This window comes from Amphibalanus amphitrite, unplaced genomic scaffold (assembly GCF_019059575.1).
Source record: "Amphibalanus amphitrite isolate SeventyFive unplaced genomic scaffold, NRLGWU_Aamphi_draft 001043F_arrow, whole genome shotgun sequence".
NCBI lineage: Eukaryota > Metazoa > Arthropoda > Thecostraca > Balanomorpha > Balanidae > Amphibalanus > Amphibalanus amphitrite.
The window spans coordinates 59640-84020 of NW_024882537.1; the positions used below are offsets into that span (position 1 = coordinate 59640).

Consider the following 24381-nt stretch of genomic DNA (forward strand, 5'->3'; position numbering starts at 1 on the left):
CGAGCACCCAAGTGGAGCACACCGTACGATGCCAGTAGATCACAGTAGGCGAGAGAGGCTCCGACATAGCCCGTACGACGCGCAAGCCACATTAAAAACTTATGTTGCACTCTCTCCACACGAACTAGATGGCATCTGGCTGCACCGCCCCATATGATTGAACAGTATTCAAGAATCGATCGGACGTTTGCATTGTAAGCCGCCAACGCCGCCTGCTTGTCTATCTTGCACCGGGGGGAGGCTGACTGGAAAGTGCGAAAGTCCTAAAGCCCTATTGGCTTTCGAGACAATTGAACCCACATGTTCAGCAAAGTCCAGCTTTTGGTCAAGAATAACTCCTAAATCCCGAATGGATGTGACGTTTTCTAAGGTAATTCCATTGATTTTGTAGGAAGAGTTAATAAAGTTTCGTTTCAATGTGATTTTGAAAGATTTACATTTTGAAGCATTAAGTACCAGTTTCCAGTCAGCCGCCCATCGTGCTACTGCATCTAAGTCACTCTGAAGTGCTAGCACATCAGCTGCTGACCTGATCTCGTTGAAAAGTTTGAGGTCGTCAGCAAAAAGCAAACAGTTTGTAGATATCACAGTGGGCAGGTCGTTAATAAAAAGAGAAAACAAAAGCGGAGAAATATGGCCGCCCTCTGGGGTTCCGGACACAGCCGGGACCCAGTCGGATACCTTCCCATTCAAAACCACTCTCTGTTTGCGCCTGCCAAGGTAGGACTTCACCCATTCCAGAGCGACTCCATTTAGCCCGTACATTTTTTCGAGCTTGTAGAGTAACAAAGAGTGGTTTACGCTCTGAAAGGCACTAGAAAAATCGGTGTACACGGTATCAAGCTGATACTTGTTCGAGATGGCCGTCCAAGCGTGTGATAAGAAGGATGCAAGGTTTGTGGCACAGGATCGGTTAGGAAAGAAACCATGCTGGAGGGGAGAGAGGTAAGGCTCGACGTGTTGGAATAGTTGATCACTGATCAGCTTTTCAAAAATTTTGGCACACAAGGGCAGAAGTGAGACCGAACGATAGTTACCGGGATTATTTCGCGCTCCTTTTTTAAAGATAGGGACAATATTTGCTTCTGCCCACTGCTGAGGGAATATTCCGGAAGATAAGGACATGGAAAAAATTTTGCACAGCGGGGCGGCTAACTCGTCAGCACATTCGCGAAGTACACGGGCGCTCAGTCCGTCCGGACCAGATGCTTTACTCACAACTAAATTCCGTAGCAAGATGCGCACGTTGTCTTCAGACACCCTGAACTCTGTCAGACGATCCCCTTCTATGGCAGTCACCTCTGGGAAAACGGTAACATCGGGGTCGGAGAATTTCGCGGCAAACGTGCGATTTAACAAATTTGCCTTCTCAGTGTCGTCTGAAACCCTAGCACCGTTGCTGACTAGCACAGGAAGGCCCTTGGACTGTTTGAAACATCTAACAAATGACCAAAACCGCTTTGAATTGGTACGAAATTCACCTACTAAGCCTTTCAAATACTCAGTATAACTGCGTTCCGACACCCGTTTGAATTCTGCTCTCTTTTCCACAAAATCAGCTTTAATAGCCCTATCGGTCGGATGTCGCTTGAGCCGCTCAAACGCAGCTTGCTTCACTTTTAATGCACGCCGAACGGTAGCATCAAACCAAGGCGGAAACTTTTTCCTACACACAACTACTGGTATGTGGTCACGGACGCCCGAGTCAACTAAGGTGTAAAACATAGACACAGCCTCATCTACACCTAACCCGTCCATCATATGCCACGGAGCCACACCGAGAGCCCGACGCAGCCCATCGAAGTCCGCGCGACGGTAATTCAGAGCTGTGGACCGCGTCACACGAATCGGGCGAGTCACTGAGCTAACGGTAAGAGAGACGACCAGCTCGTCATGATCCGAGGCTATGATGCTCTTACGAGGGATGGCACTCACGTCACTTACACCCCTCGCCAGGACCAAATCGAGAATATTGGCCTGTCTGGTCGGCACTGGCAGCGTCACATATTGGCCCAATCCAAGCAGATCACAGTAGTCCACAAACCGAGATGCCCGTAGAGAATTCCTCAGCAGAGATTGAAGTTTGATATGACAATTCGGCTCTGCACCGATTCGGAGGACGTCGCTGTCGTACCTGATATCGTATTTTCAGCCTCGTTGACAGAGTCAGCAGGACTTGGGTGTGCAGCACCCACGCTAATATCAGCGTGCTCCTGCAGCTCCTGTGCTGTGCTACCACTGGCATCAGCAGGACTGTCCCGACCTGCAGATCGTCGTCTCCTTCTAGCTATGGCTCGTATCCCTTTCACGTCTGCTGCTCCAATCACCTGCTGTCTTTTTCCTCTTTAGTCTCGTAAAAAATTCCATTCAGCGGGAGGCACCTTGCCTTTTTTCTGGCACATGCAGTGAGCTTGCATTTTGTATTGACATGGGCGACGACGGGCTCGTGCAGCCGCCTGGAGGTCGGGCATGTGACGGCGAGAAGGGCACGGGGCGGCTGCCGGCTGCCTTGTGTGACGAGGAGTGATGAAAACAGCGAGCACAATGGGAGAAAATCTCCCGGAAACACCTTTTATCGAAGGATAAATAGTTTCATAAGAATTTTACAACTGAGGAAAATATCAAATTTCTTAATGGTCTACTCGTTTAGGGGCATTAATATACTTGTACCAAGCAACCCCAGGAGGATTGCTAGCATATGGCTCCTCAGCGAAGCCACTAGGTTGGTATTATTGACTGTTTACTATAGCAACAATGCAAGCTTACTACGTATAATTAATTGTACTTTAAAAATTCCCATAAATGCATGATTATGCTTCCAATTAGTCGTGATGTAACAATAAATCACCAATCTGGCCCGGAAAACGTTTCCCAGCATACTTAACAGAAGTTGCCGCACCACCTGGTGTTAGATACAACCCGCCGGCCCGCCCCACTATGGGAGACTGCAACGCCTGAAACGTGAGTGCAGACCTTCGTTCAACAGCAAAGCGCCCATGTAGACACTTTTCCAATCGCACTAAAAATTTGCATGTGGTGTTCTAAAGGTATGAGGCCACTTTTGCACTTGTTGTAGGCTGCACTTTCCAAAAATCGATTTTTTCGAACCACCCTACTATCTATCTACACACACACAAAAAAAACATACACTGCACGGTACACTAGACCTGTCCAAAAAAAAACAACTTTTCGATGGACAAGCTCCCCTGGTGTTTTCCCATTGCTAGATGGCCCAATAGCTAGCACACCGAATTTCAGCCAACTAGCTAAACCCTCGACCCTAGCGCAAGAGCGTCAAAGTTTTCCGGTGCTAAGTACACAGAGAAGGCCATTCTCCGGTGCGAGTCCTGCAGTTGTCGTGTCAGCAGCACTACGCATAAATGTAAAATAATGTGTGGTGAGATCCGTGTCATTGTCTGACACATCGACACATCTTCGCTCGTAAACTCGGCACAGGTGGTCTAACCCGTCTGATTTGTATTGAATAATACATTACCTAGGAATGGTAATGACACAAAACAAAACGACAAACACGAAACAAGTAACAACTGGCAAATCATTATGTCACTTTTCCGAGGTAGGCAGCTTTATCCTACTTTAGATATAAGGTAACCAAAACACAGCGTCTGGTTTCCACTGCTGCTCGTATTTGGTACGAAAGACATATGTTGATGAAACGATAAAACAAATGCATTTCTCAACAGACGATAAACAACCTAAATCACATCTTTTCTGTCACATCACAGCCAATGAAAGACGCACAGCACTGATCAGTCACAGAATCACAGTCTCATGGCCTCAGACGGCGGCTGACAGGGTGGCTTTGCTGTAGTCTGGGTACCGCTGACGGTGCGCCTCCACAACCTGTAGCAGCTCCTGCAGCTCGAAGTCGGAGGTCGTGATGTGGCCGATGAAGTCACTAATGAGCTTTACTCCGCGCTCCGCAGTGTCGTTTGTGACCCGCAGGTGCAGGACGAATGTCGCCAGGCGATCAAAGTCCGGATCACCGTCCCACGGCAGCGGCTTTCGCAGAAATCCCGCGCTGATGCCGAGGACTCCGAACACTGCGGGATTCTGGTCCGATGAAGTCATCCAGTTCCAGTGCCTTCACTTGGCCGGCCTCGGTGGGCAGAGTCGGGAGATCGGGCTTGCCCATTCTGGTTGCGGTTGCCTGCTCCGTCGCATACTCGTGTATGACGTCTGCCATCCGCCGTTTCGTTGGAGGATCCACCAGGGAGCTGACCAGCGCCAAGGTAAACAGCTCCTGCGTGAGGTACCAGGTGTGGCGACCGTACAGTCTGTCTCAAAAGTACCGCGCAAAGTGACGATGGATCCATCAAACCTGACCGAGGAAGGGCCTGCTATAATTTGAAAGTTACCGAACCAATTGAGCTGGGGAATGGACGACGATGTCCATTGCTTCGGTGACTCAAATTTGGCAGTCCTTCGTCGGTCAGGCTTGATGGATCCACCGTCACTTTGCGCGGTACTTTTAAGACAGACTGTACACCTCCATTGCCGCCTCCGCTACCTTAGGGTCCACCCTGCGGAGAACGTTGAGGTCCTGGTACCTGCTGAGGTCGCTGACAGCGGCATCCGCAGCTGTTGTGCAGGTGAGCCACTCTTTGACGTAAAAGAGGCAGACAAACACAGCGAACCGCCGCAGCTTGTCGTGCATGTCCTTGGAGATGATGCCCAGCTCCAGTAGCTGATGTCGGAACAAGAACATCTTGATGCCGTAGCCCGTAGATGACGTGGGCCATCCAGCGCGCCTTGTGGCAGGCACCCGGTTTCTTGAAGCGCACAGATGCAGCGCCGTTTGCCTCTGTCGAGTCACCGCCCAGAGCTATAACTGCAAGGGACGCAGACTCTTCGTAGTTGTAGGGGTTTCAAGCATCGGAACCGGCAACCTTTTAATGGTTCCCCCCATGTACAGACATTACGTTAATCAAAGTTACTCTACAATGCCCGCCTACCACCCGGGTGTATTAAACTAAGCGGCCCGTGTGATTGTTCGTTCACGTTCACCGTGTATCAGCCCGGCATCTGCCTTTACCCAATTCAAAGATTTGGCTCACATTCCCATTACATTGTATTTTGGGTCTCGCGGGACGAAGTGTCATTCTCTCGGATCATTTTCCTCACGCACACTATACACATCACACTTACAATCGCTCACTCATATACGCCACGCGCCGCGCCGATTAATTATAATTTAGATGGGACTGTCCTGGATATAAAACGGGAGTGCCCACCGCTATTTGCGGCGGGTCGGAAAGCCAAATGAAATCCAGGACATTTGTCGGGGACTTCCGCAGCGCCTGGGCGCTGCGGCGTTAATTTAGGGGGGAGGGAAAAGTTCGCTTACCGAAAGATGTTGCCCCGACGACACCGCACTGGCAAATGCCTCGAGAGACGGGCCCGCGAGTCCCAGGTGCCGGCCAGCCGCTGCCTTTCACCCGGCGGGCACGCCTTTCCCGCCGGAGGCAAACATACGGCGGACTGGCCTAACGCACACTCTGGTTCTCCGGCCCGCCGCTCCACACACTCTCTGACGCGCTCAATTTTGCCCTTACATAATAATTCTCCCTCCCACGGACGGTGAAAAAGGGTCCCCTTACTCCCCCGGGTGAGAACCTTTCCACTATCTCATTCGCGCTTGACAATCATTATACCTACAGGCTACACAACACATGCGACATACATTCTACAGACATCCTACATACATTCTACAACTACAGACATCCTACATACATTCTACAACTACAGACATCCTACATACATTCCACAGACACCCGCCCCACGCCTTACATGCACGGCCGCCCTGCCCACGCTCCCGCTCATCGCCCCATTGTTTATTCCGCCTGCCACCCTCCTGCCAAGCCCTTCTCCTGCTGCTCGCATTTTTCGCAGCACCGATCCGTTGCCAGCTCTTCCTTCCCACGCTCGCTCGTATCGCCTCGCTCTTCTGGCCCTCGACCCCTCGCCATGAACTGGTCCTTGGTTGGAGGTCGCCTGGACTGGTAGCACACGCGCGCGATACTCAGCCGGTAGCGCACGCTACCGCCCAAGGCCGGTGTTCGCGGACGGTGGACACCTTGGTGGGCGGCCGCCTCCCTGGGCGACCGCACTCTATCTCAGCGCCACCGCCGCAGTCCGGGGCTTCTCGGGCGGCAGTCGGTGCCCCCCACTGGTGGTATGGAGCGTGTTCGCATGCTGCCAGGTGTTAGTCGACCGTTTCCAGCTTTATGGCCAGCTGTCGAGGGTGTCTCCTCCGGCCCGACCCGCCTCAGAGATGGACGGCTCCCGCTAGGCGTCCCGGGGTCGCGCCACCAGGTGGCGGTGGCGGCGGCGACGGCGGCGGTTCATGGGTGCGGGTGGTGCGCCGTGCCCGCCGCCAGTCACGCTGCCGCCAGCTTGGTGCGCCACCGGTATAGGGCGTCGATCAACCACCAGGTGGCGGTGGCGGCGGCGACGGCGGCGGCTCATGTGCGCGGGTGGTGCGCCTTGCCCGCCGCCTGTCACGCTGCCGCCAGCTGGGTACGCCACCGGTGGAGGGCGTCGACCCCCGGGAGCTGTCATGTGGCGCCTCTGCACGGCCGGCACCTGAAGCTGCCGCCCGACCATATGCTGCCGCGGATACTCGGGCCGCTGGTTCTGGATCGGGCGGCTGTCGACAGGTGGTTCGGCTGTATCCCAGTCCGTGCAGAGCCGGCGGGGCCGTCAGGTCGGCCGGCCCGGCCGCCGTCACACACTGTACCGCCGCGGCCATTGGCACCGCGGTTTCCAGTGGGGCGGCCGCAGGCTGCTGACCGGCGCGGTGGTGAGACGGGCCGAGCTCTGCCGCCCGCCGTACTGCCGGGGCTGGACGGGACGGCTGGCGGATAGCGCGGCCCGATGGCCGTATGAGCGCCGCCGCTCCCGTCCTGCCGCGGGCGTTATCGTCGCTGGAGGCGGGCGGGCGGAGGTCCGTGGGCGAGTGCCGCCGCCCCGAGCTGGCGCGGCAGTAGTAGCCGCGGGATCGGCGCGGGGCAGCGGGCATTTTGGGCAGCGAGATGGGCGGTAGAGCGTCGTCCCTCCCGCCGCGGCTCTTGAATGCTGCGGCGGACCGGGAGGCGAGATGAACGGCCGGAACGGCGAGGTCAGCAGCCGAGCGCAGCCGCCCGTACCGCCGCGGCTCTTGAGTGCCGCGGCTTCCGGGCAGCCGCGCAGACGGCTGGAGCGGCGGGGTCGGCAGCCGAGCGCAGCCGCCCGTACCACCGCGGCTCTTGGGCGCCGCGGCTTCCGGGCAGCCGGGCAGACGGCTGGAGCGGCGGGGTCGGCGGCCGCGCGCCCACCGCCCCCGACTTGCTGCGGCAGTAGTCGCCGCCGGGAGCGGCGGGGCGGCTGGCGTACGGTGCGGCGAGTTGGAGAACGGATCACCGCCGTCGCCCGGCCCGTACGGCCGAGGTCTTGGTCGCCGCTGGCTCCTGGTCGGCGGCCGGCGGACCGGGCGACATGCCTGTGGGAGAGCAGGGGCTTTCCCTCCCCTCAATCATTCTGGCCCGTACATAACACACATACACACATCGCGACACTCTGCGGCATACATTTTACTGAATCATTAACACTCTCAGCCTCGGTTCGCATGAAATCTGACTAAATGTAGTTACCTTATTACGCTTCATCTGTTACAGCATTTACTATGGGGAAAAGTTTGTGACCGTTCGATAATTTTGAATGGGAATGTGGATTTTTATTAATGACAGCGAAACCTCGAACCAGTCCGCCACCATGTAGAAACTAGTCTAACCACAGTTGTAACACTGCATGCCTAACCCAAAGCCGGGCCGACATCCACCACTCACGTTAGCTGGTGGTCTCACACATCCATGCATTCTCCGCTCTCATTCGTCTGTTTCTCTCTCTCTCTCTCTCTCTCTCTCTCTCTCTCTCTCTCTCTCTCTCTCTCTCTCTCTCTCTCTCTCTCTCTCTCCCCTCTCTCTCTCTCTCTCTCTCTCTGTCTCTCTATTCTCTATCGCTTACTCTCTCTCTCTCTCACTCTCTCTGCTCAGCCTTCGTCTCTGTCTCTGTCTTTGTCTCCGTCTCTGTCTCTGTCTCAGTCTCAATATCAGTCTCAGACCCTGCTCTTTCACTCACAATCCGTCATCCCTCCTCCTCACCAAGTCCATTACCCTTTTCCCGCGTGCGCCCCAAACATACCTCAGTAATTGGCCGCGAACACGTGATTTGAGCAAATGCGTCGTGATCTTCGGACCTTGATGTTCAGCGGATAGGGTATTCCGCGCCTGACTGGCACTTGCTCGGTCATGTGTTCGGGGCCAACATTTCCATGCGCTCGCTCGCTCAGTCGTTTGTTGTCATCTGATCGCTCCCTTATTCCGTCACGTCTCCTTTCCTCCGCCGCATCGTCCGTCGTCTTTCTCCCTCGTCATTTAAACTCCCCTCCCCCGGTCATACTCCCAAACCCCGGTCATTGTCCCCGTCCCACACCCGCGCAAACACATTCCCTCCCCAGCCCGAGACCCATCCCTCCCCAGTGCCCGGACAAACACAATCAAACCCCTGCCTTGCCCTCCCCCAGCCCCGTCCCTCCCCACGACCCACGGCGCGGCGGCGGTCCACCCCTCGCGTGCCGACCGGCGCTCTCGGGCGCTTCATCGCACGACTCTCTCTCTCTCTCTCTCTCTCTTTCTCGCGCGACTCTGTCTCGCGCGACTCTCTGTCTCGCACGACTCTCTCGTGCGACTCTCTCTCTCTCTCTTTCTCGCGCGACTCTCTCGCACGACTCTCTCGTGCGACTCTCTCTCTCTCTCTCTTTCTCGCGCGACTCTGTCTCGCGCGACTCTCTGTCTCGCGCGACTCTCTCGCACGACTCTCTCGTGCGACTCTATCTCGCGCGACTCTCTGTCTCGCGCGACTCTCTCGCACGACTCTCTCGTGCGACTCTCTCTCTCTCTCTCGCGCGCGCGACTCTCTGTCTCGCGCGGCTCTCTCGCACGACTCTCTCGTGCGACCCTCTCTTTCTCTTTCTCTTTCGCGGCGCGCGGCGCATACTAATAACTACATGTGCATATGAAGTTTGAACACATAACAAAAACACTACTTCAACACTCATTCATCCACACTCGGCTGATCAATCCAACATTCATTTCTCGGTGGTCAGGTACCATTGCGCCATCCTCCCCTCGGGGGAGGATAACCAAAGGCAGCACTCCCACGCTGCCTCAACGATCAGGGGCGAGGTGCCTCTCTCGCTCCCAGCGCCTCAGAGGCCGCCCCTCCGACGGGTGATTAGATCAGCCGAACGGCGGAGGGGAGGGCTGTTTGGCGCTTGGGGAGATTCAGGGACCCGCCCGGACCCCAGGGCTGCGCGGTGACTACAGCTATACTCGTGCCGGTGCATGAGAAGATCGGGTTAATTGAAATTGGGAAAGTTACTTTTACGGGGCGCTACGCACCTCCAGCGAATTTGTGTGATATTAAAGGTAAAATTGCTTTGGGCTCTCTCCCTCATAGTTAAATTCCTGGGCTGTCATCTCCTTGCAGTCTGCGGGGCGCGGTAGTCAGCGATAAAGGTCGAATGGCTACGCTGAGCGCTCCACAAGTTCACAAACTCAATCTACATATACTCAATCCAGGTCGAACCGGCTGTCTCCCCGTAGCAGGCCCCAATTCTCCCCTCTACCGGCTGGTGAGCCGAACGGCGGAGGGTCGACTTGTTTTGATGGTGGTGGGCCAGGAGGGTCAGTAACCCGGCCGAACTCCCACCCTCCCGGTGATGGCACCCTGCGCCCCTCGCTCAGCGGCTCAGGTACGCGGTCCAGTCGGCCCATTTGACGGTCCGACCGACCCAGGTATCCGGTCCAATCGGCCCAGGGGCCAGTCCAGTCGGATCAGGTACCGGTGGCGGTGGGGAGGGTCCGGCCGTGATTACGCACAGTGCGGCGCCGCGCGGCACGCACTTCACTCGGCTAGTCACCGCGTGATGGGGAACGGCGCAGCGACGCCGCCCGAGGCGCGGCACGCCTGCCCATCCTGCCGACCGACTGAGGACGGCGACACCTGTGGTGCGGGTGCGGGGGCTGTTGAGCCTTTCCATGACGGAGACGCCACACCGAGGTGACTGCGCTCGGGCCTGGAGTCATTCCGAAGGAATTCATGCTGGGTAAATGAGAACACTAATGACCGTTCTCCTGAAACATCACCAGAACTGCTGATGCTAAATTTTGATTGGCAGACGATACACTAATTGTACCGCACTGAGTTCTTTTGCCTCAGCTCTGATGCTGCCGTTAAAACAAATAAGTTCACTGATATAACCCGTTAAAACTATACATTACGACGTCCGAAACTTATTAAGACGGCATGCGCAGTACTGTTAAAGATATGCGAATCATTCTCGTATGGATGGATTTGTCTCGAAGTGAAACAGATAAATAAATAAACATATATACCGGACACGAATTTCCCAAAACTGCATGCCTATTTGGCGTACCGCTCATTCTGCCTACCAATATGGTCGGGATATTGAATGAAAACCTAGAAGCGAACAATTTTGGATAATCAAGGTCCCTCTCTAATACGTTGATTTGTGCTGTATGAGGCGCTTTTTATCGCAATAATCTTTCCAGAAGGAATGATGGCGGCCATTGCGCCGTATATCGATTAATCAGAAGGTTTCGGTGCCGTACTGAGTGATTATGGGGTTAATTGTCTCGTTGGTCCGTTTCGGAACGACAACTTTATCTTCCAAAATTATAGATGTTGTGGAGTAAAGACGCAAGATGATGTACTTGTCAATATCAAAGAGCGCTCAGACATCAAAATGACCGCATTGGTTTTGAATCAATCGGCAACACAAAGCCACCGTCGTCTGGGGTGTGCTCGGCAGCAGGCGGCCAGCGACGGGCGAGTCCAATGACTCCGGTGTTGTTATTGCGGATCGGCCCGGTTCGCCGCTGCTCCTTGGCGGACCTTCGCTCTGCGGGGCGCGGGTTGTCCCGCCCCGAGGCGTTTGGGATCGGCCGTGCATGTGGCGGCTCTCGCCTTCGGTCGGGTGGGTGGCCTACCCGTGGCGACCGGCTCGATCCCATGGCCGGCGGCGCGATCCCATCACGATGGGAATGCGTCCCTTCTCTGGGACGGTCGGGGAGGGCCCTGCCGCGGACCTGCCACCCCTTGCGCGGGCGGCGCGGTGACCGAACCATAATTGCTCGGGTCGGCGGCGCTGGCCCGGCGCTGACAGGTGCGCGTGGTGTGGGAGCACAGGGGTCGGATCCAACCCGTCTGCTTGAGCAGGTGGATATCGGCAAGCTGGCGGATCCGATTTGCCCTCGGGCCAATGATGGTGAAGCCTAAGCCGGGCACCCACACACCGCTCAGGAATAGGATATGATATGAAATACAACACGTGCTTCACAGTAAATTAACCCGTACTGCACAACAACATGCATTGTACAACACGCGAGAACTGACAATGTGGCACATGCTATATTATACATCATATGAAATCACCCGTTACTGGTGTGGCAGCGCACGGCAGCGCCAAGACCATAACCGTCCAGGAAAGTCACTGGATGGGCCCGTGCTGCTGAATTTGCTGGAGCGCAGTCCCGAACGGAGTCGGCTCAACAACTAGGGCTTTGTGTCACCTCCCGCCGCGTCATCTTCGGTTGGAGGCTCGAATATGACGTGTGCGGTCGCGACGGATAGAATCCGCGCCACGTGGATTCAAATGTATTTGCCTCGAGTGTGCATTTTAAAGTCCAATAAACACATGTTTTGCTCTTCTATACAGAACAAATTAAATTTCCTACTTTACGAAATGATTTAGGCTCCATTTGACGGCAAGGTGACGATTAGTGCCTGGCAACACTTTAGAGAGGATTGAAAATCCTACAAGATTAATTCCGGATTATCTGTCAATTCGAAGCCGAAAATGGTCCAAGAGATACCGTCCTACTGAGTTACCATGAAATGGTTGAGGGGCACTGGGTTCATCCGATATTACTCAATGCATTTAATCATAAACTGTAATTCTATATAACGAAGATACGAACTTATGCAGCATGGAATTTAAATAAGGGCACATTTGACTGAACACTCAGCGCTCCACTTGAAGAATTTCTGGTTAATAAATGTTGCCATTAAACCTGGAATCAAAGCTGTTTAGAACTTGTTTCTGGTTCGTGACTGAACTTAGTTGAGTCATCGCTACCACATTTTGAGCAAAATTACAACGCAAAAATGCATGGAATGAACGAACGAATGAACTACTTTGAACATAACATTGAAGATTTGACAAGACATTTTACGTTTGCATCAGAAGAAATTGCAATGAACCGTAAGCGTTAATCCATTCCCTGGATTAAAAAAGAGGAGAATGTGCTCGGCGTGCACCGCCTTGCGCCAGACCTTGACATCGGGTTCCGGATATAAAAGGTGCAGCTGCCAGAATGTGCGGCTCATCTTGGTGTAACGTGGGGTAATAATTAATCAGGGCTTTGCTGCCGAGCTAAGCTTGCCCGCTTTAAGCACGCACAACCTCGATGCCGTCCTAATGGCAACTCGTCAGCGCCACAAGGTGCACTGAGTGCACGGCTTTACGGGAGGGATCGTCATCCCCGCTTAAAAACTCCGCCTGAAAACACCCAATCGTAACTTCCCCGATCCAATTCCATTGCCCCGATATTGCCCATGAAATCTGTAAAGCCATGGACATTCCGGTTATCATCTTAAGTTACGATTAATATGCACAGCAAAGATGCACTGCACTTAAGACTATAGATATAATGCACTATGGTCTAAACGATTGTTCAGGCAATCGAAGGAAATGTCTAAAGCCTCTATGGTCTCATTATGAGGCGTGAATGGCAGACGACACAAGCAATTTGCTACATATTTAAATCAGGTGTATGAATGAAAGCAAATTGATTACTAATCATGAAAGCAAATTGATTACTAATCATGAAAGCAAATTGATGACAAATAAGTAAAATTCCATTTTCCGCATCTTTTCGTGACCACACATGACCTTGTTCGCACTAACTCAATCACACCAACCGTAACATACCTGTACATTAAACGATCCAATCATACGCCCACACATGTAACACTGAAATACCGGGGTATTTCGCGGCCCTCGGTACTCACCGGTGACGACCTCCACGTTGCCATCACACCAGCGGTGACGGCTCGTCACCGGACTCATGATTCCGCCGAACGAGCGAACCTGCACGCTCGCATGCGACCGACGACGACGCGAGCACTCATCTCGCGTACAAGCGGATTCCATTCCGCCCGAGCGAACTCTTCCGCACCGCCGAACGCCGTCGATCTCATCCCCGATCTCCGACGGTCTCGCGCGAACCGACTGCCCTCATCTCTCATCTCTCATTATTGCGGTGGCAAATTGTCCCCCCATGCCCCCCTTAATTGGACTGATTCACGCGTGTGAACGTGACGAAAAGTACGGAAGCAATGATTTACACAAGATATTGAAGCCAAAAGTAAGAACAGCTCGACCGGTAACCACCTCCAAGGGAGCGGAAATGGCCGAACGGCGCCCACGTCATGTCCTTTGACCCCGCCTCTGCGACACCCGGGCTCCGTCCGGGCCTCCCTCACGGCATTATCAGGACCGATCGGCGTTTTATCCCGGGTAGCGCTGGCCTTCCGTTGCGCCAGCACGGGCCAGTGGGCCGCGTGCCCGGAAGCGGCAAATACGCCCGGGTACCAATGTGCCCTGGTGCCGGGGAGCGGAATACTACACTTGTCGCGTGCCGCAGATTATGGCGGAAGGAACACTTCGGGCATCCTGACCTCCGATGGGAAAGATTTCCCGGCCGATGCACCATTTTTATGTAGGGGTTTCAAGCATCGGAACCGGCAACCTTTTAATGGTTCCCCCCATGTACAGACATTACGTTAATCAAAGTTACTCTACAATGCCCGCCTACCACCCGGGTGTATTAAACTAAGCGGCCCGTGTGATTGTTCGTTCACGTTCACCGTGTATCAGCCCGGCATCTGCCTTTACCCAATTCAAAGATTTGGCTCACATTCCCATTACATTGTATTTTGGGTCTCGCGGGACGAAGTGTCATTCTCTCGGATCATTTTCCTCACGCACACTATACACATCACACTTACAATCGCTCACTCATATACGCCACGCGCCGCGCCGATTAATTATAATTTAGATGGGACTGTCCTGGATATAAAACGGGAGTGCCCACCGCTATTTGCGGCGGGTCGGAAAGCCAAATGAAATCCAGGACATTTGTCGGGGACTTCCGCAGCGCCTGGGCGCTGCGGCGTTAATTTAGGGGGGAGGGAAAAGTTCGCTTACCGAAAGATGTTGCCCCGACGACACCGCACTGGCAAATGCCTCGAGAGACGGGCCCGCGAGTCCCAGGTGCCGGCCAGCCGCTGCCTTTCACCCGGCGGGCACGCCTTTCCCGCCGGAGGCAAACATACGGCGGACTGGCCTAACGCACACTCTGGTTCTCCGGCCCGCCGCTCCACACACTCTCTGACGCGCTCAATTTTGCCCTTACATAGTCCGCACGCAACTGCTTCTTCCCACGGATGCAGGCCAGCACTGTCAGCACCTTTGTCGCTTGTTGCTTCAAATCGTCTTCCTCTGCCGCCTCGAGTGGTCGGCATGGCACGAACGAGTGGCCAGGAACAGTCTGAAAGCGAGAGAAATAAGATGGGTCCATTTCTATTACCGGTATACAAATTAATCCGAAATGTATCTACCAAAAATGAGCACGATTTAATTTGAAAGCGACCATCAATTAAATTATCTATATTAGCTGCTGGGTTATTGCAGCTGTTTTGTGTGAATATTTTCATGGGAACCCAGCATAGCACAAAACAGAAAGCAGCCCACATTTAAAAGTGAGATGTGGAAATGAAACACTGAAAATGTCCACTATTCATGCGACAAAACAAATTAGTGCTTTTATCGTTTTTGGTGCATATTTTATGCTGACGAGGCAACATTAAACAAACACACTAACCTCAGTTACGTAGCTGGTAGCGGTGCAGTAGAGTCGGTGGACGTGGCGCTGCGGTGCGGTCGGTGACCGGGGGACAAGTGACCGCGCCGACCGGTCGCGGCTCCCAGGTCAGCGTGGTCACGTGACCCAACCCCTCCGGTAATATGGCGAAGGCGGCACAGGGGCGGCGCGGGGATATAGGTGGGGGGGGGGGGGCGCAGACCATGACACGGATCTCACCACACATTATTTTACATTTATGCGTAGTGCTGCTGACACGACAACTGCAGGACTCACACCGGAGAATGACCTTCTCTGTGCACTTCGCACCGGAAAACTTTGACGCTCTTGCGCTAGGGTCGAGGGTTTAGCTAGAGGGCTGAAATTCGGTGTGCTAGCTATTGGGCCATCTATCAATGGGAAAACACCAGGGGAGCTTGTCCATCGAAAAGTTGGTTTTTTTTGGACAGGTCTAACGGTACACCCATAACACAAACAATCGGTCCACTTATCTTATTGCTGTCTGATGATTAAGATCCTCATCGCCGTCGGATCATCCAGCAGACCGTCAGGCCCTCAGGCAACCGGCAGAAGCGGCCGCGGCGATCAGCTGACGCGCAGCCGGCCGAGCGACGAGCAGCGTCACGTGACTGCTGACGTCACAGCAGCTCTCGGCCGAAGCCGGCGGCCGAGGAGCGGCGGCTGCAACTTGAAGACGACGAAGACGGCGATGAAGCCTGCGACGGCAGTCGCCACGAGCGATGACAACGGCGGACGCACTCGGAAGCGACCATCGCAATCGCAAGGACCGCCACGATGGACGGCGGCGACGACCGAACTTCAAACGGTCACTTCAGTCGCCACGGGTCGCCACGACTGACAGCGGCGACGAACGAAGAGCTTGAAATCTTGAATCTGCAGCGTCTGCGACAGCAGGTGGGCGGCAACAGATCAAGCCAGCCACTGCCCGCTAACACCGAAGACTGAAGAGGACCAGCTGGCCACTCACTTAACAGTTTAACTCGTCGAGCCAGCGCATGGCTAACGGAACAGCCGCTCACTTCTCGTCGAGCCAGCGGAGCTGACCGACGAGCCGCTCCAACAAACAGCGGCAGAGGCTGCGCACTGAGACACCAGACTGCACTGCTTCACCATAGTTCTGGGCGGCACAAGTCACTGACAGCCTCGACTCAGGCACAAAATCATGGCCCAGGCGGGACCAAACACGAAAACTCACAGTTCCGAGTTCACTGGTCGCACTCGCGAGGTCGGCCGAGGCAGAACACCGAGGTCAGCCGAGACCATCTTCATTTCTTGGTAGCCGGTAGGCATAATATCCAAATCAGGTCATCGTTACGGCTTAAAAGAGCGAAGCTCGTAACCCGCTGCCACCAAATGTAGACATGGCCGTGATAGACTTAAAGCAAGACCAGTTCAAAACCAAGTCAAAGTCAAAGTTCAGTTCAAGTCCCAATTCCAAGCGTAGCCCCCCGCTCCAGACCGAATCCCCCCGTCAATGACAATGACCTTCAGACGACCTTTCGTCCGAGAAGGTTCCAGGAGAAAACCCAATCGGCGGCTGCCCTGGCGTCGCAGCGCCAGCCAATCAGCAGCCGCCATCACTGCCACAGCCGTCGCCGCAGAGCACGGCAAATAGCCCACGGCGCGTGAGCTGTAGCCGCGGGCGCTCGCAGCGGCAGAGTTCCACTTCCGACTCTGACTCAGTCGGTCTTGGAGCGGCAGTCCATTCATTGGCGGCAGTTCATTCATTGCCAACATATAGCCGCCCGAGCAATAGGTGGCGGCACAGGAGAAGGAGCCCTCCTACACTTCCACGTTTCCCCATCGGCGCTCGTCGGCGTTTTCTGTGCGACCACCCATGTTAAACCAATGGGGAAGAGTGGTTGTCAAAATCGCCGACGAGCGCCATTCATTGGTCGCCCAGGATGGTCTCCTACTACGCAGTAGGTATGTACGCGGCGTGGCGTATCCGGGACGGGACGCTCACCCACCGGCCGGCCGGCCCAGGGACGGCCGGACGGCCGCCAGCTGACTGCCGCCGTGGGGGAAGGGACGCCGAGGGGGAGGGGTGGCGTCCGTCGGGTCAGCCAGGGGAGGGGTAGGGATAGGTATTCGGGCGCAAAATTTCACTCTTGTTTGTTATGGTGTATTAAGGCTGCGTTCGGACAGCCCGGTTACTGCGTGGAACTTGCACGCTGAGGAATTATTCACGCAAACGCGTTCGGTCTGTGCGAAACGCTATCGCCAAACGGCCGAAAGGCGATCGTTTCCGTGAGGAGCTCATCGGCGTAGAAACTTCACGTGGAAACTGGGCTGTCCCGAACGCAGCGTTAGCGATCAAACCACTGCTTTTAATCCGTGTTGTTGCCGCCGCGCAGCGGATCACCTTGTTACGTCGCGCGTGTGACATTATCACGAGATTATGAAATTTGATGTATTTTTGTGTATTTTTGGAAAACGAGGTGGTGAACTTGTGTGCTTCGAAAATATTCGTTACATGTTTTCGTATTTCGTACTTGAATTAAGTGATCGACTCGCCTTGCTCGTGTTATATCATTCATCTGTCATTCATTCACATTCATTCTCGTCTCTTCGTTTCCTGCTCGCTTCATGCGTCAGTTCCTTTAGTCATCTATCTCAATAATTTCCAGCATATATAAATACCTATCAGTCGTTAATCGTTTCGTCTAACGTTTGGTCCTCCGGTTCATCGTCGTTCGCCGTAACACGTGTTATAATTGCAGATTCGTGTATATTGGTGGCGCTTGATACGGGCTACGGGGCTGGGCATAGCAGCATTAGAAGTTAATTGGCTTAAAAACGTTCCATTGCGTGTCCGACAACCAAAGAGTCATGGGCAGTTGGCACTGGGCAGCTGGAGCTGCGACCACAATATGAATAAAACTTTTGGTCGGCGACCACCAAACACCTTTTTTGAGCCCTGGATCTGCACCGCATTTCTGTTGTTGAAAATGTCCATCTTTTTGCTGCTGAAGACGCCCCTGCCTGAGCCATGGGCGCTCACACCGAATGAATGTCAAGGTCACCTGAAGGTCAGGTCAGGTCAATAACCCTTGGTGAACTCGGTTCACTTTTTCGAGTTTTACATGTTTCGAGGCTAGTTTTTGGAGCTGGATTCGAATTTAGCAACTATTTGAACATTTACGAAGCAGTTTTGGTAATTTCATAACACGTTACGAAGCTGTAAGAGGCGGTAAGGTACTGAAAGTTTGACGTCGCTGGCGTAACGCGTTTAGACGTTATTGGCGAAAAACGGGAGGGGGGCAGATTCTGCCCCCCCCCCCCCCCCAGCGGCGCGCGGGTTAAGGTTAAGTGGTTATGTATCTAATGCATAATCACTTAACCTGAACATATTTGATTTACTTTTGCCAGGGCTCAAAAAAAGTGTTTGGTGGTCGCCGACCAAAAGTTTTATTCACATTGTGGTCGCAGCCCCAGCTGCTGCCCAGTGCCAACTGCCCATGACTCTTTGGTTGTCGGACACGCAATGGAACGTTTTTAAGCCAATTAACTTCTAATGCTGCTATGCCCAGCCCCGTAGCCCGTATCAAGCGCCACCAATATACACGAATCTGCAATTATAACACGTGTTACGGCGAACGACGATGAACCGGAGGACCAAACGTTAGACGAAACGATTAACGACTGATAGGTATTTATATTATGCTGGAAATTATTGAGATAGATGACTAAAGGAACTGACGCATGAAGCGATCAGGAAACGACGAGACGAGAATGAATGTGAATGAATGACAGATGAATGATATAACACGAGCAAGGCGTGTCGATCACTTAATTCAAGTACGAAATACGAAAACATGTAACGAATATTTTCGGGGGTTTTTCGGATCACGAATATCGTGTTAGTTTTTATCACAGATGATGTCTTGAAGCATTTAGACCAGGTCGGTTTAGGTCAAGTCAGGTCAACCAGTAGGGGTTGTGACGAGTATTTGTCGTACGTGTCTTACAGCTCTTACAGCCTCCTACAGCTTCGTAACGTGTTATAAAATTACCAAAACTGCTTCGTAAATGTTCAAATAGTTGCTAAATTCGAATCCAGCTCCAAAAACTAGCCTCGAAACATGTAGAACTCGAAAAAGTGAACCGAGTTCACCAAAGGTTATTGTGTCGGCTGCGGCTTATTCGTAATTTTCCTCTCACCACTCACAGTGGCAGGCGCGGATACAAGGGGGGGGGCATGGGGGCCATGGCCCCCCCCTTGGCCGATTTTTTTCAAAAATAAAATAAAAAGTTAAAAAGTTAAAAAGCTGAAAAGGGGGCCTCCTGAAAATAAAGTGGCCGAAATCCGATGAGTTTTTTTTAACCTACCCACTTAGTTATTTCTTAGAAGACTAGCTGAGAAGACTTCTTTGTTAGAAGATTGGTAAAGCTTTTCATAACTTGGAGGTCTCTTATACTCACAGAGATGACCACTTTTACAGGGCCTCCTAACCTGCACAGAGGGCCTCCAAGCCTGCACAGATGTTGAGATGTTGCCTGAACAGCTAGATAAGCTCAATAGACGCAGTTTTTTTTTTGGGGGGGGGCCCAACAAGTGGGAAGATGGGGCCTCCAACAGGTGGGATTATGGGGGGGCCTCCTGGTTTCTAATGGCCCCTCCCTTGGAGATTTTCTGGATCCGCCCCTGCACAGTGGTGAGAGGAAACTCACACTGTGAGTTTCCTCTTGTTGTATTCCACTCACAGTCTCACAGTCAATATGATTCGCCGAATTTGCCGATGGTACCTTGTTGATTTGGTGAGTTGGGTGAGAGGAAAATTGAGAATAAGGCAGCTGACATTCCAATTAGCAGATGGGCCGAGTGATTTTTCAATCAAACCAATCGAAAGCATGGTTTGTTTCGGAACTGAGCTTCGTCGATCACCGTGAATGGCATTTGCCGAATTTGCCGATGATGAAAACGTGTTCGGTTTTTGGTCTCAGGCTTTGCCATAATTTTTTCGACGCCTAATATTAAATAATGAGCGTGTAGGACACTCTATCATGTACGGAAACCGCGTCAGTCAGAGTTGCTAGATTACTTCCTTATTCTACAAAAATCAGTCAAAGTTAACAGGGTAACGAAGCCTTTTAACCCTCGCCGGCCGAGGGGGGGGGGGCGGGTGCCGCCCCCCATAGGTTTTTTTTCGCGATAGCTCCGAACACGCTGGCGATAGAGAGCTGAAACTTGGCATACCTGACCTTTGATCCAAGCCGCATCTTTTGACACCAACCGCATTTTTGGGTCAGGTCAGGTCACTGACCTATGACGTCATAAGTGAACCTCTGCACGGTCTTCAGATGTCGCAACTTCGCAACGCCCTCACTGCCAGAGGAGATGTCACAGGGAAATGAAACTTGCAGGATCTAGTATCCATTATGAGTCCCACAACTTGTATATCTCGGATTTTTCCTCAAGGTCATATGAGGTCAGGTCATTTTCGTGACCTCACCATTATAAGTCAATGGGGAAAAATTCAAACTGCTATTCTGGCGCCGGGAACGATCTCCAACTATCTCAAGCACACAGAATCGTGATTTGATGCACTCCTTGCAAGGTTAGATGCGTCACTTTTGCAATGTTGACCTTGCGTGACGTCATTTATGACGTCATCAAGGTCAAATTAGTTTTTCGTCAATAACTCTTGATCAAATTGAGCTAGCGAGTCGGGAAAGGCACCAATGGACTCAGGAAGGCCTGCCGAATCGAATGATATGCGACATGACCTCTTTCGACCAACTTCGTGACCTGGGGGTGCTGACCTGACCTTGACCTGAGGTCAACACCCCAAGTTGACCTGACCCGGACAAAAAGTATATCATTCGACGCGCCTGAGCGAGGCGAACACGATGCTGCCAAAATCGGCGCTCTGCGGCCGTTTTTTGCGAAGTTATTCACCAAAAACTGAACCGTACCCTGGGGCACTTGACCTGACCTCAGGGGTCACCGGTTGACCTAGGACCTTAAAATCGGGTACCAATCTCTGCGTCTCGTAACGGCGCACACGCTCGTTTTTTCCGCGACGCGCTAGCTCCACCAGGGGCGAAACGGCGAGGGGGGGGGGGTCGTACCCGCCCCCCCCCCCTCGGCCGGCGCGTATGTAGAAAACCAATAGGTCCGGCGAGGGTTAATGTACGCATGTGGCAGGTCACCAATAATCGCAATAATAGCTTGAGCTGTGACACCCAGTTAGTTTGGTGAGTTGGTGAGAGGAAAATTGAGAATAAGGCAGCCGACACTCCCATCAGCAGATGGGCTGAGTGATTTTTCAGTCAAACTATTCAAACACAGTTTGTTTCGGAACTGAAATTTGCCGATCACTGCCAATGGGCTTTGCCGACTTTGCCGATGGTAAATGAACGTGTTTGGTTTTTGGTCACCTAATATGACACCTAATATGAAATAAAGGGTGTGTAGGGCAATCGAATCTATACCGATCTAATGTCAGGCAGTGCCGATAAAACGTAAGCTGCTACTGAGTTTTACCCTGCACTTTATACCTATGCGCACGACACCAGACACAAAAAATAGTGTGAAAACAAAGGGCTCGCTCTAGCCTTATCGTTCAGTGAATGCAATGTAGGTTACAGCACGTCTTGATACATAAATTTGCTATAATATTTTGAAAACTACACGTTATTATGTTGCACTGTCTAACATAGAGAGAAGTTTCAGTACAACACTGTTTCGGCGTAATAACTTAGCGCTCAGTGGCGTGCGGGCTGGCTGAGACACGATCACCAGTCTAATGTTCTGCTGTAAAGCATCTTTATCCTAATCAGAAATGCTTTATGTCCACAGGACCTTCAGCCAAGACAAATGGCTATGAGATTTTCGATACTGCACCCTTCCGTCGTAGGCTGCTAGGGATTCATACCTACACTTCACTCTATACTCGAGCGCACGTCGCCAGGCATCAACAATAGGGTCCAATCATAGAGCTAGTTGTGGTCTTATCTGTCATCGACTGAACTATAGTTAACTGCACCTCTAGCCATTTCAATTATCTATGATATTTTGATGCCGCACCGCGCACGTAATTATCTTGAACCGTTTAGCTGATTATCCTCCTCCTCCCCTACCCTCCGGGAGACGATTGCAAGGATCAGCGCGTCGCTGACGGCGCTGTGAGCACGTGATGAAGCGGCCCCATTGGAGCGCTGAGAATATAGCCAGCTCCAGGCATGGGCATCGCCACCACTACGGACACTACGGACAGTGTCCGTACAAGTTTTAGAAGGCCCGAAAACTTGTACGGAATGTCCGTACAAGTTTCGACGACTGCAAAGCAGTCTTTGCACATGTTTTGAAGTAGCTTAAAGCTTATCAGTCCCCTATTCGTGGGTAAAGATACGATCCAATTCCAAGGCAGCCCGAAAGTCAATGTCACGCAAGAGTATTTACTATTTAGGGTGTAACGTAATTATCCGGACAACTTCGCCATATCTGTTCGCACAGTTTCATTTCTGATGTTAGAAGCGGAAATACTGGCGTCTGGCTGTATAGTGTATAAGTGCCTCCGGTATCGGCTCTCAACTCAGCAAAGACCTACCCTTGCCAGATGTTCTTGCTCTGAGTAATTAGTCGAGTCACCGACAGGTTCATTTGATAGTTTACGTCTAAGGCAATGGAGAAAAAGGAGCACACTCTCTCCTTTTGTATTAAAGAAGCATGCTTGTGCATGGCGGCAATGAGCCTGAAGCTGGTCTGCCAGCAGCTGGACATCAGCAGCAGCCAACTGCACATCTGCCTAAGGCGTAATAAGGTGGGACTTGATTGGTGAACTCAGCCCGGCTGCGAGCGCAAAAGCCAACCTTTGCCAACGCAGATTAACTTGAATTCAAGACTGATAAAAGGGCCCACATCATGACTCACCGCTATCCGCCCTTACCTTTGTTCTTCTGCCCAGTAGCGGCGGAACACCTTCAATTAAGGGGGAGGGGCACTGCCGACTTTTGGACTTTTTGCATTCTTTTTGCATGACTTTTGCATTCTTTTCATGCAACGCCCATAGGGCTAATGTTGAAATGCCAAAATCAAAGGGGGCACGGTGCCCCAGTGCCCTCCCCGTTCCGCCGCCTATGCTTCTGCCCATCAAACTGAAAAAAGACAACGAAATTGACGGGAAAATAGCCAGTGCACCACATTTGGCCTCACGCCAAGACGCATCCACTGGTCGAAGAAAGACATGAGCAAGGTGGTGTGGTGAAATGGGTAGCTATTCGCGCTGTATTGTCCTTTGGACCGTCAAAGTGGCCTTGGGTTAATGCCAGTAACTCAAATGACCCGGCGGTCCCGGCCGTCACCAGCGTCAAACATCCGGCCAAGATCCAGATCTGGAGCATATTCAGCTGCTATGCGATGTTCCAGGTGTGCATTGTCTCACAGAAGACCGCCATCAGTGACGAGTAATGAGTATTACCGGAGCAACATCCTGTCAGACAAATAGTTGGAGCAGCTCAACTGGACGGCACGGGAGGACTCAGTTCCTGAAAGCGCACTGATGTTTGATTCAAACCACGTTGCCTTCGTGCAGCCTGGAGCGCTACTTATAAGTCCTTAGGAGAATGAGAAGTGACGCCGTGAGAAGCTCTTATCCTTCTGGACTAACACCTAACGGCCTACGGCTTAGAAATAGTTTTCATCCTAATTCCATCGAGATCTTATGGACTTTTGTCCAGCAAGAGGTGAATAAGGGGACACCCGGCACCAGGACAGAGCAACTGCATGTAGGCACATGCTAATACGGCGTCGGTCCACATCAAACCCACTGTGCTTAACCCGCGCCCCACTGGGGGGGGGGGGCTATTCATAGCCCCCCTCCCGTTTTTCTGCAATAACTTCTAAACCGCTTGACGTACCGACGCCAAACTTTCAGTACCTTCGGCTGCATCAATTTGACACCTTGTGTCAAAACGTGAGCTTCGTACCTACCATAGGTCGGCCGGAAATGACGTCAGAGTGACGTCATGTTCGGCCGATTTCGATGCAAAACATTGAACCACGGCAATCGCTCCCAAGAGCTCAGTTTTTAAGCTAGATCCAATTTCTTTGCATGAGAGGACTCAGAATAGACTGCGCTATCAAACAGTTATCTCGAATTTTTGAAAGTTTAAAAATTTCGAAAATTTAATATAATTAAATTCAAAATTTATCTTTCTACATTTTTTCAAAAAGTTTTTGTATTTTCGAGAAAAACGGAATATATGAGATAGAACGAATTATTATGACTAACTCTAGCAAGTTTAAGCTAAATATCTTCAAAAATGGCTAAGTTATACGCATTATTGCAAAAAATCACAATTATTAATTTTTCAAATCAATTTT

General features: G+C 52.3%; 1 protein-coding gene and 1 long non-coding RNA gene across 2 annotated transcripts; both read right to left on the reverse strand.

Annotated features, from left to right (window-relative positions):
* Positions 1-4879: 4879 nt before the first annotated feature.
* Positions 4880-14558, reverse strand: LOC122369509 (myosin-1-like). Its single transcript, XM_043344304.1, has 2 exons — positions 13156-14558; positions 4880-7501 (listed from the first exon to the last, which is right to left on the reverse strand). Exons 1-2 carry the CDS (start codon positions 13177-13179, stop codon positions 6446-6448), a joined length of 1080 nt encoding a protein of 359 aa, XP_043200239.1. The 5' UTR covers positions 13180-14558; the 3' UTR covers positions 4880-6445.
* Positions 14559-14634: 76 nt separating this feature from the next.
* LOC122369510 lies at positions 14635-15195 on the reverse strand. The gene is made up of 2 exons (XR_006254412.1): positions 15030-15195; positions 14635-14696 (listed from the first exon to the last, which is right to left on the reverse strand). It is a non-coding gene; the product is annotated as an uncharacterized LOC122369510 (long non-coding RNA).
* Between the last annotated feature and the right edge of the window lie 9186 nt (positions 15196-24381).